At 41.1% G+C, this 14326-nt stretch overlaps 1 protein-coding gene across 1 annotated transcript in view; it reads left to right on the forward strand.

Annotated features, from left to right (window-relative positions):
• lmo4b (LIM domain only 4b) overlaps positions 1-13416 on the forward strand; it is a 34238-nt gene extending 20822 nt beyond the window's left edge. Inside the window, exons 3-5 of the mRNA XM_031785439.1 lie at positions 1949-2045; positions 3178-3333; positions 12131-13416. Coding sequence (XP_031641299.1) covers positions 1949-2045; positions 3178-3333; positions 12131-12139 — 262 coding nt within the window. The 3' untranslated portion in view covers positions 12140-13416. The remainder of the gene's footprint in view (positions 1-1948; positions 2046-3177; positions 3334-12130) is intronic.
• The last annotated feature ends 910 nt before the right edge of the window (positions 13417-14326 follow it).

Raw genomic sequence — 14326 nt, forward strand, 5'->3', positions numbered from 1 at the left:
AAAAGGTTAACCCATGCACATTATATATCAACCCCAGTAGCTGTAGGTTTCTAATGGAAACTCGGCTACTGACAGAGCATTCTACCCAAGTCCTAATGGCAAAAGCACTATGTCTCCGCCTAGATGTACAATCAAATCCTCTTAGGCCCTGATTGCTTATGTTCCTAGTTATTATCAGGAAGCAAGAAAAATGCCCTGCGAAAGGTAATACATAGTTACAGTCGCTGGAAGCTTTTGGAGAGCAGGCGGGCAGAGTAGCAGGAGGTTTTATTTGGTTTCCTAGTATTCCTATGTTTTTTTTATTACATAAATATCAATTTTGTTGGGTGTGTGTGTCCTTCATTGCCTTTTCCATGAGGCTTGAAGTCATTTAAATCCTGGCATAGTGGGAATAAATATCGCACAGGAAAACATATCAGAAATCTGAATAGATTTTTGCAACATGGTACTCTGTTAATATCTACATCAGATTACAGCCATTATTTTTATGATTATTGCATTTTATATGGGAGCTTTACACTGCTTCCTTTCAATTCTCCCCAGTGCAGTAGGGCCTTCCATCTATGGAATAAAATGGATTTGAATTTACAGGTGAATGTACAGGTGAATGTACAGGTGAATGTACAGGTGAATTTACAGGTGAATTTACAGGTGAATGTACAGGTGAATGTACAGGTGAATTTACAGGTGAATGTACAGGTGAATTTACAGGTGAATTTACAGGTGAATTTACAGGTGAATTTACAGGTGAATGTACAGGTGAATGTACAGGTGAATTTACAGGTGAATTTACAGGTGAATTTACAGGTGAATGTACAGGTGAATTTACAGGTGAATTTACAGGTGAATGTACAGGTGAATTTACAGGTGAATTTACAGGTGAATGTACAGGTGAATTTACAGGTGAATGTACAGGTGAATGTACAGGTGAATTTACAGGTGAATGTACAGGTGAATGTACAGGTGAATTTACAGGTGAATGTACAGGTGAATTTACAGGTGAATGTACAGGTGAATGTACAGGTGAATTTACAGGTGAATGTACAGGTGAATGTACAGGTGAATGTACAGGTGAATTTACAGGTGAATGTACAGATGAATGTACAGGTGAATTTACAGGTGAATTGACAAGTTAATTCACAGGTGAATTTACAGGTACATTTACAGGTGAATGTACAGGTGAATGTACAGTGGAATGTACAGGTGAATGTACAGGTGAATGTACAGATGAATTTACAGGTGAATGTACAGATGAATTTACAGGTGAATTTACAGATGAATTTACAGGGAATGTACAGGTGAATTTACAGTTGAATGTACAGGTGAATTTACAGTTGAATGTACAGGTGAATTTACATTTGAATGTACAGGTGAATTTACAGGTGAATTTACAGTTGAATGTACAGGTGAATTTACATTTGAATTTACAGTTGAATGTACAGGTGAATTTACATTTGAATGTACAGGTGAATTTACAGGTGAATGTACAGGTGAATGTACAGGTGAATTTACAGGTGAATGTACAGGTGAATGTACAGGTGAATGTACAGGTGAATTTACAGGTGAATGTACAGGTGAATGTACAGGTGAATTTACAGGTGAATGTACAGGTGAATTTACAGGTGAATTTACAGGTGAATGTACAGGTGAATGTACAGGTGAATTTACAGGTGAATTTACAGGTGAATGTACAGGTGAATTTACAGGTGAATGTACAGGTGAATGTACAGGTGAATGTACAGGTGAATTTACAGGTGAATGTACAGGTGAATTTACAGGTGAATGTACAGGTGAATGTACAGGTGAATTTACAGGTGAATGTACAGGTGAATTTACAGGTGAATGTACAGGTGAATGTACAGGTGAATTTACAGGTGAATGTACAGGTGAATTTACAGGTAAACATGATGTTAATGGTTGTATTTCTGTGTCTTCTCTCCTCCTCTAGGTTATTTGGGAACAGTGGGGCATGCAGTGCTTGTGGCCAGTCCATTCCAGCCAGTGAACTGGTCATGAGGGCACAAGGCAATGTGTACCATCTCAAGGTGAGCCCTCTCTCTGACCTCTAACCTCTGACCTCCTTTAACACCTAACCTAGGTCATGTTCTTTAGGACATGCAAAACATTTTAAAGCAACAGGGGAAAACAAGAAAAAAATAGATCATATCTTATTGGAGAAATCCACACACGGTGTCTTTGATGTCTAATGACCCCTGACCTCCGACCTCAGATAAACCTGATAGAAATCCCACAGCAGTAAAATGTACCCACTATCAGCTTTAGCGTTTTAAAACTGTTAACCTACTTCTAGTCACTTGGTAATAGGTAACTTTAGGGGCTTATTCATAAGTGAACCATTTGTGTAAGCCTACTAGGTTAGGAGGTAAAAGAGAGCCTATAGGGATGTGTTTTAAAACATTTAAATATGTCATAGAAGCTTTTTATCACATGACCTTTAGTTGTGTTGCACGACCACCATTGTGGTTAGTTAAGACACCCTTTCGTGAATTAATCATCATGAGTTATTTATAGATATAAAGTGGAATGAGCTTTACTATAATTACTTTCCCTTGTACATTAGGTTAAATTGCTGTGTGTGTGTGTGTGTTAGCATGTTTTTATGCATTGGTGTGTGTGTGTGTGTTTTAGCATGTGCTTAGTTGCTAATGTTTTTATGCATTGGTGTGTGTGTGTGTTAGCATGTGCTTAGTTGCTAATGTTTTTATGCATTGGTGTGTGTGTGCAGGCTTGACCGTATTGCTTGGTTGGTGGTAGGGATTGAGTGGAGGTGTACAGTTTGATGGATTCTCTCTCTCTCTTCCTCTCTCTCTCTCTCTCTCTCTTCCTCCCTTCCTCTCTCTCTCTCTCTCTCTCTCTCTCTGTCTCTCTCTGTAACTGTCTCTCTCTGTCTCTCTCTGTCTCTCTCTCTCTGTCTCTGTCTCTCTCTGTCTCTCTCTCTGTCTCTCTCTGTCTCTCTCTCTCTGTCTCTGTCTCTCTCTGTCTCTCTCTGTCTCTGTCTCTCTCTGTCTCTCTCTCTGTCTCTGTCTCTCTCTGTCTCTGTCTCTCTCTGTCTCTCTCTGTCTCTCTCGCTATAAGCACAGTGTTTTCACGTTCTTTCTCTCTCTCACCCTCTCACACTGTTTAAAATTCTCTCTCTCTTTTTCTCTCCCCCCGTAGTGTTTCACGTGTTCTACCTGCCGGAACCGGCTGGTCCCAGGGGACAGGTTCCACTACATCAACGGCAGTCTGTTCTGTGAACACGACAGACCCACAGCACTCATCAATGGACATTTGAGTTCACTGCAGACAAACCCACTACTGCCCGACCAGAAGGTATGTACTGACGGAAACACACACTGTAGGAAACACACTACGTACCTAACCTAGTCCTTTGTCTGATAGCGATGTATACAGTTATGTATCGGGATTTATTATTGTATTTTTGACAATATTGCTATATTATGTTTGAGCTAGTCCTGTGCCAAAACTCAGCTATTTGTCCATCAAATCAAATCAATCTTTATTTGTCACATGCCAAATACAACAAGTGTAGACTTTACAGTGAAATGCTGACTTACAAGCCCTTAATCAACAGTGTAGTTCAAGAAGAGTTAAGAAAATATTTACCAAATAAACTAAAGTTAAAAAAATAATAAAAAAATAAGACAATAACGAGGCTATATACAGGGTGTACCGGTACCGTTTCACTGTGTGTGTGTGTGGGGGGGGGGGGGGGTACAGGTTAGAGGTCATTTGTACATATAGGTAGGGGTGAAGTGACTGAGCATCTTCCAACATGTTTTCAGCATTTTTATTTCCATGACTGATCATCTGGTGCAACCAATTACCTTCAGAAGTCACATAATTAGTTAAATAAAGTCCACCTGTGTGCAATCTAAGTGTCACATGATCTGTCACATGATCTCAGTATATATACACCTGCTCTGAAAGGCCCAAGAGGTTGCAACACCACTAAGCAAGGGGCACCACCAAGCAAGCGGCACAATGAAGACCAAATGAGCTCTCCAAACAGGTCAGGGACAACATTGTGGAGGTCAGTACAGATCAGGGTTGGGTTATAAAAAAATATCAGAAACTTTGAACATCCCACAGAGCACCATTAAATCCATTATTAAAAAATGGAAAGAATATGGCACCACAACAAACATGTCAAGAGAGGGCCGCCCCCCAAAACTCACAGACCAGGAAAGGAGGGCATTAATCAGAGAGGCAACAAAGAGACCAAAGATAACTCCGAAGGAGCTGCAAAGCTCCACAGCGGAGATTGGAGTATCTGTCCATAGGACCACTTTAAGCCGTACACTCCACAGAGCTGGGCCTTACAGAAGAGTGGCCAGAAAAAAAAACATTGCTTAAAAGTGTTCGCCTAAAGGCATGTGGGAGACTCCCCAAACATATGGAAGAAAGTACTCTGGTCAGATGAGACTAAAATTGAGCTTTTTGGCCATCAAGATAAACACTATGTCTGGCGCACACGCAACACCTTTCATCACTCTGAGAACCCCATCCCTACAGTGAAGCATGGTGGTGGCAGCATCCCTACGGTGAAGCATGGTGGTCGCAGCATCATGCTGTGGGGATGTTTTTCATCGGCAGGGAAACTGGTCAGAATTGAAGGAAAGATGAATGGCGCTAAATACAGGGAAATTATTGTGGGAAACCTGTTTCAGTCTTACAGAGATTTGAGACTGGGACAGAGGTTCACCTTCCAGCAGGAAAATGACCCTAAGCATACTGCTAAAGCAACACTCAAGGGGAAACATGTCTTGGAATGACCTAGTCAAAGCCCAGACCTCAATCCAATTGAGAATCTGTGGTATGACTTAAAGACTGCTGTTCACCAGCATAACCCATCAAAATTGAAGGAGCTGAAGTAGTTTTGCCTTGAGGAATGGGCAAAAATCCCAGTGGCTAGATATGCCAAGCTTATGGAGATGTACCCCAAGAGACCTGCAACTGTAATTGCTGCAAAAGGTGGGGGGGTGAATAGTTATTTTTTTGTCTTATTTCTTGCTTTTTTTCACAATGAAAAATATTTAGCATCTTCTAAGTATGTTGTGTAAATCAAATGATACAAAACACGATTTTTATTTTTTTTATTCCAGGTTGTAAGGCAACAAAATAGGAAAAATGCCAAGGGGGTGAATACTTTCGCAAGCCACTGTATTGCGCTACACTGTACATGTAGAATTGTGAGAATCACAATACATACCGTATCAGCACCTAAGTATGGTGGTAATTTGGTATGGTGATAATATGGTATGGTGAGGTCCCTCAGTATGGTGGTAATATGGTATGGTGAGGTTTCTCCGTATTGTGATAATATGGTATGGTGATAATATGGTATGGTGATAATATGGTATGGTGGTAATATGGTATGGTCTCTCAGTACGGTGATGTCCCTCAGTATGGTGATAATATGGTATGGTGATAATATGGTATGGTGAGGTCCCTCAGTATGGTGGTAATATGGAATGATGAGGTTTCTCAGTATGGTGATAATATGGTATGGTGATAATATGGTATGGTGATAATATGGTATGGTGAGGTCCCTCAGTATGGTGGTAATATGGAATGGTGAGGTTTCTCAGTATGGTGATAATATGGTATGGTGATAATATGGTATGGTGATAATATGGTATGTTGAGGTCCCTCAGTATGGTGGTAATATGGTATGGTGAGGTCCCTCAGTTAGGTGATAATATGGTATGGTGAGGTCCCTCAGTATGGTGGTAATATGGTATGGTGATAATATGGTATGGTGATTATATGGTATGGTGATAATATGGTATGGTGAGGTCCCTCAGTATGGTGGTAATATGGTATGGTGGTAATATGGTATGGTGAGGTCTCTCAGTATGGTGATAATATGGTATGGTGGTAATATGGTATGGCCTCTCAGTACAGTGATGTCCCTCAGTATGGTGGTAATATGGTATGTTGAAAATATAGTATGGTGATAATATGGTATGGTGAGGTCCCTCAGTATGGTGGTAATATGGTGAGGTCCCTCAGTATGGTGGTAATATGGTATGGTGATAATATGGTATGGTGATTATATGGTATGGTGATAATATGATATGGTGAGGTCCCTCAGTATGGTGGTAATATGGTATGGTGGTAATATGGTATGGTGATAATATGGTATGGTGAGGTCTCTCAGTATGGTGATAATATGGTATGGTGGTAATATGGTATGGTCTCTCAGTACAGTGATGTCCCTCAGTATGGTGGTAATATGGTATGTTGATAATATGGTATGGTGATAATATGGTATGGTGAGGTCCCTCAGTATGGTGGTAATATGGTGAGGTCACTCAGTATGGTGGTAATATGGTGAGGTCTCTCAGTATGGTGGTAATATGGTGAGGTCTCTCAGTATGGTGGTAATATGGTGAAGTCCCTCAGTATGGTGGTAATATGGTATGCTAGCTAGCTAATACATGACTGTGTTTGTAGCTTGAGCACTGGAGGTCGTTGGCCAGTTGTTCTCAAACTGGGATGCCACTTGTCACTCCCGTAGCCTGAGAGAAAGACTGTAACATGTTAACCTAAAGGTCTTCGATCAGGCTTGAAACCTACCTAACGTAACCCTCTGTCTGTCAGCTAATGAATGACAACTAGCTTGAACACTGGTTGTAGCTTGTAGCTTTCCTCATCTTTTGTTTCGTGTTACTGAAACAAAAAATCAAAACTCAGCACCTATTATTATTATTATTATTATTATTATTATTATTATTATTTTATACAAGATATAAAAGATAATATTAGAAAACGTTCAAATGAAATAACAACGACATCATGAATCAGGGAGCTTTTTGTTTGTTTGTCTGTTTGTTTGTTTGTTTGTTTGTTTGTTTTGTTGTTTAAAAAAACCACGGCTCTTCTAGTTACTTCCTGTATCCACACCGGTTACCTGTAGCTGTCAGGGCTTGGGTCAGACGAGGAAAAGTGCAGTGTCATTAAATCGGGAGCGAATTTGTTACAGTGACTATCCTCCCCTTCAAAGAATATGACATTCTATGCCAAGCCAGACACCAGGAAACAAGGGGTGTGGCTGCAGGCAGCTATAAAAACCTAATTATTTCATACTTATGATTATGTATTGACGACATTGATTCATTTACTCTTTACTGAAAGCAGCGCTGCAACAGATATTACATCTTATTGACCAAAGATGAATTTTAATTTTGGATTGGGGGGGGGGGGGGCGATAGATTTTTCCATCATTCGGTTGGTTTTCCATCATGATGAGTGGCAGTAGGGCCTGCGTTGATTTATTACATCCAGTACCAGGTCTGAGACGTGACGGTGCAGGCCCGCGGGTTCATCACAGATCTCATGCTGTTTTGTCGATGGCGAAAAGCCTTTTTTTTTGTAACGAAATGATGCTTATAACAAGTTATAAAGCTTTAAATTTATTTATACCTTTATTTAACTAGGCAAGTCAGTTAAGAACAAATTCTTATTTTCAATGACGGCCTAGGAACAGTGGGTTAACTGCCTTGTTCAGGAGCAGAACGACAGATTTGTACCTTGTCAGCTCTGGGATTTGAACTTGCAACCTTTCAGTTACTAGTCCAATGCTCTAACCACTAGGCTACCCTGCCGCGCTAGGCTACCCTGCCGCGCTAGGCTACCCTGCCGCGCTAGGCTACCCTGCCGCGCTAGGCTACCCTGCCGCGCTAGGCTACCCTGCCGCGCTAGGCTACCCTGCCGCGCTAGGCTACCCTGCCGCGCTAGGCTACCCTGCCGCACTAGGCTACCCTGCCGCACTAGGCTACCCTGCCAGAGCGATGAGTAAAACATTTGTGTAACATTCTATATGAATATTCGCCGTTTCATAAAATGCACTATAACACACAACATAACGTTATAAATTAACTTCTAAATGCATTATGAACAGGCTAGTCATAGAGATGCTACCAAAGTTCCTGCTATTTGGGGCTTGTCCTGGTTTAGGGTTTTTATCCCCCCCCCCACCCCCACCCCCCCCTCCAGCTGAAGCAATGTCAGCCAGACCACCCATTTACTCTGCAAACATAATAACATTAGTTTAATGTTATATAATGACGTTAGTATAACATTAGTTTATTCCCCTCTTTCTGTCTGTCGTGCCAGTAGGTGCTCATATCGTTGGGTCATAACACAGTTTTATTAGTGCTTCATCTGGGTGTATCAGAGGACATTTTGTGCGTGTGTGTGGGTCCGTCCCGTTGCGTGAGTTGACTGCGTGCGTCCCTTTGTTCGTAGTGTGTGTGTTTGTCTGTGTGTGTGTGTGTGTGGGGGGGGGGGGGGGTCCGCCCCGTTGCGTGAGTTGACTGCATGCGTCCCTTTGTTCGTAGTGTGTGTGTGTGTGTGTGTGTGTGTGTGTGTGTGTGTGTGTGTGTGTGTGTGTGGGGGGGGGGGTCCGCCCCGTTGCGTGAGTTGACTGCATGCGTCCCTTTGTTCGTAGTGTGTGTGTGTGTGTGTGTGTGTGTGTGTGTGTGTGTGTGTGTGTGTGTGTGTGTTCAGTAAGGGGAGGAGCTGTGCTCTGAGAACATCTGAGTCTTACTGAAAGAGAGCAGTGATATTGTTGGGAGTAGGACCATACATTTATTACCTTGAGTGGAGCTGCGAGGGAGCTCCCTCCCTCCATTAAGCCCTCCTCCTCTCCCTCCCTCCATCACCAGGCCTTTTAGGGCCTCGTCACTTATTTTTTATTTTTTTTTACAAATCAGCACTAAGAGCAGCTCACATTCAAATTGAAAGCCTTTGCCATTATCTGGCTTAATTTTAAATGTCTGTTTAAGCCTCACGCTCACCCCTCCACCACCACGTCTCTCTCACCACGCGGGCTGCAGTAAATATGAGGACTCATTGTTTATTGATGCTTCAACATCAATTGCAGTGAAACCAGCTGAATTATTAATGCTAAAATGCAATCTGAATATTGGCTCCGGTGCTTTAATTATAGGAGCGAGAGAGAGAATTATTAAACACACACACACACACACACACACACACACACACACACACACACACACACACACACACACACACACACACTTAAAATGATCTTGCTGAGGAGGCAGTTTATTGAATGTATATTATGTTCCCGTATTGGGATGGATCCAGGATGCATTCAGGAGAATATTATTTTCCCGTATTGGGATGGATCCAGGATGCATTCAGGAGAATATTATTTTCCCGTATTGGGATGGATCCAAGGATGCATTCAGGAGAATATTATTTTCCCGTATTGGGATGGATCCAAGGATGCATTCAGGAGAATATTATTTTCCCGTATTGGGATGGATCCAAGGATGCATTCAGGAGAATATTATTTTCCCGTATTGGGATGCATTCAGGAGAATATTATTTTCCCTTATAAGGATGGATCCAGGATGCATTCAGGAGAATATTATTTTCCCGTATTGGGATGGATCCAGGATGCATTCAGGAGAATATTATTTTCCCTTATAAGGACGCATTCAGGAGTATAGCACCCCTAATTGTGTGTGGCCTTCATCCTTCTATTCAGTTTTAAAGAACAGTACTTTAGCAAACACAGAGTGGTTGTAACACTTCCAGCAGTCTCAACAGCACAAAACATTGTGTTATTTTTCTCGGTGACATAATTGGTGTTGTCGGCGGCGACGGCAACACGGCAGTGTCGGCAGCAGCAGCGCAGGACATTTGATGCTCATTTATTAAGTAGCTTCCCGGCTTCACCCTAATCACTTTGTTCAGGACAGACAAATAACCTTTCTTTCTCATCCAGTGCCTGAACTCTGGGGAACCAGACCGTCCCAGTCAGCTACAGCACTCTAATTAGCCCCAAAGTGGGGCTTCGTAATTACTAATAGACCAAAGCCTTCTCAGTGGTTGCAGCGAATTGAAGAACAGGGGATGTAAATTGCCCCCTAGAATCTTAAAAACTAAAAAAAGAGAAATATGGAGAGAAAAAAAGTTCTGACTGTTCTGACAGCAGAACAGAATAGAATGGTTCCTCAGACACATTCTAATTGTCTTTGTTCCTCTGTATTTTTCTACTTCACAAAGAACTTTGTCAATACTCTTGGGATTGTGTTTGTTAGAGCGTCGTTTTAGTTATAAGAAAACATACTCACTTTTTATAAATGTGCTTTAAAGTTAATGCAGAGGAAATAGGGCAGCAGATGGCTCACAAAGCCTCACTGATCAATAAATGAAGTGCAGGCTTTAAAAGGAGCTGACAAAAGTGAGTAGAATCTTCATAAGACAGACACAAGAAATATTGAGGCCATTTTGAAACATTGATGCTGTTTGACTGAGAAGGAGGAGGCTAAGGGAATGACAAGGGAATGGCAAATAAGAATGTCACCATATGAGATTGGCAAACATACAGTGAATTGAGAAATCACGTAACTAAGTTAAACAAAAAAGAAGAAGAAACTATACCATTGAACAAAGAAATTATATAAAGAATGATAGTAAAAAAAGCTCTGGAATACATTAAATGAAATTCTAGGTAGAAAAGCTAACTCAGCTCCATCCTTCATTGATATTGCCAACCACTTTAATAACTTTTTTTGTAGACATGATTAGCAAACAGGAATGACATGCAAACAATTGATATCATTGCTATCATTGATCATAACATATTGCTTGAAAATATAGCATCCTCTGCCTTATCATGGATGGACAGTTACATAGCTAATAGAACACAGAGGGTTTTCTTTAATGGAAGCCTCTCAAATGCAAATTTGGTTAAGTGTGGTGTACCGCAGGGCAGCCGGCTTGGACCATTAATGTTTTCTGTGTTTACTAATGACCTTCCACTGACCTTGAATCAAGCCTGTGTGTCCATGTATGCTGATAACTCAGCAGTATACACGTCAGCTACAGCAGTAAAATAAGTAGCTGACACCCAGTCAATTTTAGAATGGGTAACTAGCTATAGGCTGTTGCTAAATATCTCAAAACTAAAAGCATATTTCTTGGGACAAATCACTCGCTCAACCCTAAATGGATCTATTATGGATCATATGGATCTATTAATAAATAAAGTGTCTATTGAGAAACTTGAGACTAAACTGCTGGGTGTCCTCTTTGATATCAAGCTATCATGGTCAAAACATATAGACTAGATGGATACTAAAGTGGGAAGCGGTCTTTCCATCCTAAGGTGTTTCATGATATCCCCGTTAAACCAGACAGACCCTAGTTATGTCGCACCTGGACTACTGTCCAGTTGGGTGGTCAGGTGCCGCAAAGAAGGACGTAGGCAAATTGCAGTTGGTCCATAACAGAGCAGCACGTATTGCACTTAGTTGTATACGGAGGACGAATGTCAATGACATGCATGTCAATCTCTCCTATATCAAAGAGATTGACCCGCATCACCATTGGTCTTTGTGCGAGGTATTGATGTGTTGATGATACCGAACTGTCTGTTCAAGTAGTTGACACACAGTTCGGACACTCATCGTTACAACACAAGGAAAGTAGGATGGAACACAAGACATGCAACCAGAGGTCTCTTCACGGTCCCCAGGTCCAGAACAGAGGCTGCGAAACACACAGTTATAATAGAGCCATGACTGCATGGAACTCTCTGCCACCCCAGATAACTCAAGCTACCCATGAAACCAGATAAAAAAATAAAAAAAATTTAAAAAAATACCTTGTGAAGTGAAGAGACACACAGACAGTTGTATGCATTTTGTATTATATTTTGTATTGTATTATGTAGTGATATGTGATACTTGGTTGTGATACGACTGTGACATGTGGTTATCTTTAGATGAATGCACTTGCTGTTGGTCGCTGGGAACGTCTGCTGAATGACTAAATTGTAACGTAAATGTAGTGTCTATTTATCTGTATTATGTATTTTATTTGTTGTGTTTTGTTTCCTGTTTGGACCCCAGGAAGCGTAGCCTTGGCGACAGCTAATTGGGGATCCTAATAAATACTAAATACTAAATATCAGTAAGACCCGGAGAAGTGAAGATTAATTATTGTTGTTTTCATGTATCTTTTTTGTCGATTGAATTTCCAGTTAAACTTATTACGCCATTTTTTTTCTAAATTTCTCAACATTCTGCAACTTCTAACTTTTCTTCTCTTTGTCCCTGTCTCTCAGGTGTGTTAGGAGCACGGTGTGCAAGAAGCAGGATGCGTGCCTTCATTTTAACCCTAGCTTATTGTCACCCACTACTTTCTGGATCCCTGTACCATCACCCCTGCCCTGCCCTGCCCCCAGCCCCTCCCCCCCCTGCTCTCCAGGCACCCAGACTCTTACCTGAGCCCCCAGGCAGCCTCCTCAATCTACCAAGACCCCCGCTTCTCTCTGTACAACACCCACCCTCGTCCCCACCCTAACTCCCTTTTACGGGAGGACATACCCCCCCGCTTCTCTCTGTACAACACCCACCCTCGTCCCCACCCTAACTCCCTTTTATGGGAGGACATACCCCCCAACGCTTATGATACGCCTGAGATGTGATTCTGAGGACTCCATGATTCTGACACTGGACTAAAAGGAGACTTGATCAGAACTGGAGGGACACTGAGAAAGAGAGGAAGAGGAACCGATTTGAGGATGGACAGAACGAGACAAAGAAAGAGTGAAAAATACAAAATGAAGCTAATCAAGTTGCGGTTGTTTTTCAAATCTGCACACAGTTGTACATTTGTTTTTGTTTATAGTAACGGGGAAAGAAACGACTGTCTCCTTTAAATGTATCCCTCTTCTTTTTACCTCCTACTTGCCTTCCAACCTGATATTCGCTTGTTCATTATTTGAAGTGTTGTGAAGAGACTGTGTTTCTATTTTGGTGGTATATAAAACAAGACTAGGTTAAAAAGTATCCGTGGTTTTTTTGTGGAAACGTAATACCATTACGATGAGCATTCTCTTGGTGTATTTGTAAAACTACCATGTATGTATGCATGTAAATGTTTTTGTCCTGACGTGGCTCACAGTACATTCTGCTCCTGACACCACAGCCTAATGGACCATACAGACCATAACGAATGTGGGCCGTGTGCAGCAGGTGTCTGTCCTATCGCCTCTGACCACAAACCACGGCCGTCAGTTTCTGTTCATTTACCGACGATTCTTCATGTTGAATCACCACCGCTCATCGACACCTAGCAGATGATCTACTGCACACAGCCAATGTTGGTGTTGGTCTTTCCTGTCCTTAACCCCGACTCCTCTCCTCGCAACCTAAATCTGAACCTGAACCTGAACCTAAACCTGAACCCATGGCTTAACAAAAGAAAGATGTTCAGAGTCACTAATGTAGAGATTTTCACCAACCCTATAAATTCATGAATGAAAGAAAAATCTATTTGTGATATTTTCAGAGACATTTGCTCCAGTATGGTGTATTTGATTAATAAAAATAATTATGATACAGAAAAGCTTCCTCAATTTACTGCTGGCAGTTCTACACTTTGTTTTACCCAACATATTCCATCATTTATTCAATTTTACACTTGGCAGTCTGCCAGTGACGAAAATGACAGAAGTTGGCTTGAACTTGGGTAGGCTACATATGATATACTTTATTAGTTCTGTGTCTTAATTAAACTACATTTACTATAGGTCGAGGGATTTCAGTTCTTATTTGACTGTCATTTACTGTATGGTCATCCTGGTTTGTTTTTCATTACATTTCCGTAGCTAATTTATTTCCAACAGACCTGTTTTTAGCCCAAACGGAACGAGATAATAACTGCATTTACTCTCATTCATTGTCCAGACACTCCTCTCTTTTTAATGATAGGCCTTCATGATGAAACTACTCACATTACGAATATAGAAAAATATGATTTCTGCACAGCCGTTATCACTTCTGATGAGGAGGAGCATCTAACTGAAAATGGATAAACATGTTTTTTTCTCTCTTTCCTGATCAAATGAACATTTTCCATTTATCAACTCTATTACTCTGTTAGGTCATCAACTCTAATACTCTGTTAGGTCATCAACTCTAATACTCTGTTAGGTCATCAACTCTAATACTCTGTTAGGTCATCAACTCTAATACTCTGTTAGGTCATCAACTCTAATACTCTGTTAGGTCATCAACTCTAACACTCTGTTAGGTCATCAACTCTATTACTCTGTTAGGTCATCAACTCTAATACTCTGTTAGGTCATCAACTCTAATGCTCTGTTAGGTCATCAACTCTATTACTCTGTTAGGTCATCAACTCTATTACTCTGTTAGGTCATCAACTCTAATACTCTGTTAGGTCATCAACTCTATTACTCTGTTAGGTCATCAACTCTAATACTCTGTTAGGTCATCAACTCTAATACTCTGTT

This window comes from Oncorhynchus kisutch, linkage group LG13 (assembly GCF_002021735.2).
Source record: "Oncorhynchus kisutch isolate 150728-3 linkage group LG13, Okis_V2, whole genome shotgun sequence".
NCBI lineage: Eukaryota > Metazoa > Chordata > Actinopteri > Salmoniformes > Salmonidae > Oncorhynchus > Oncorhynchus kisutch.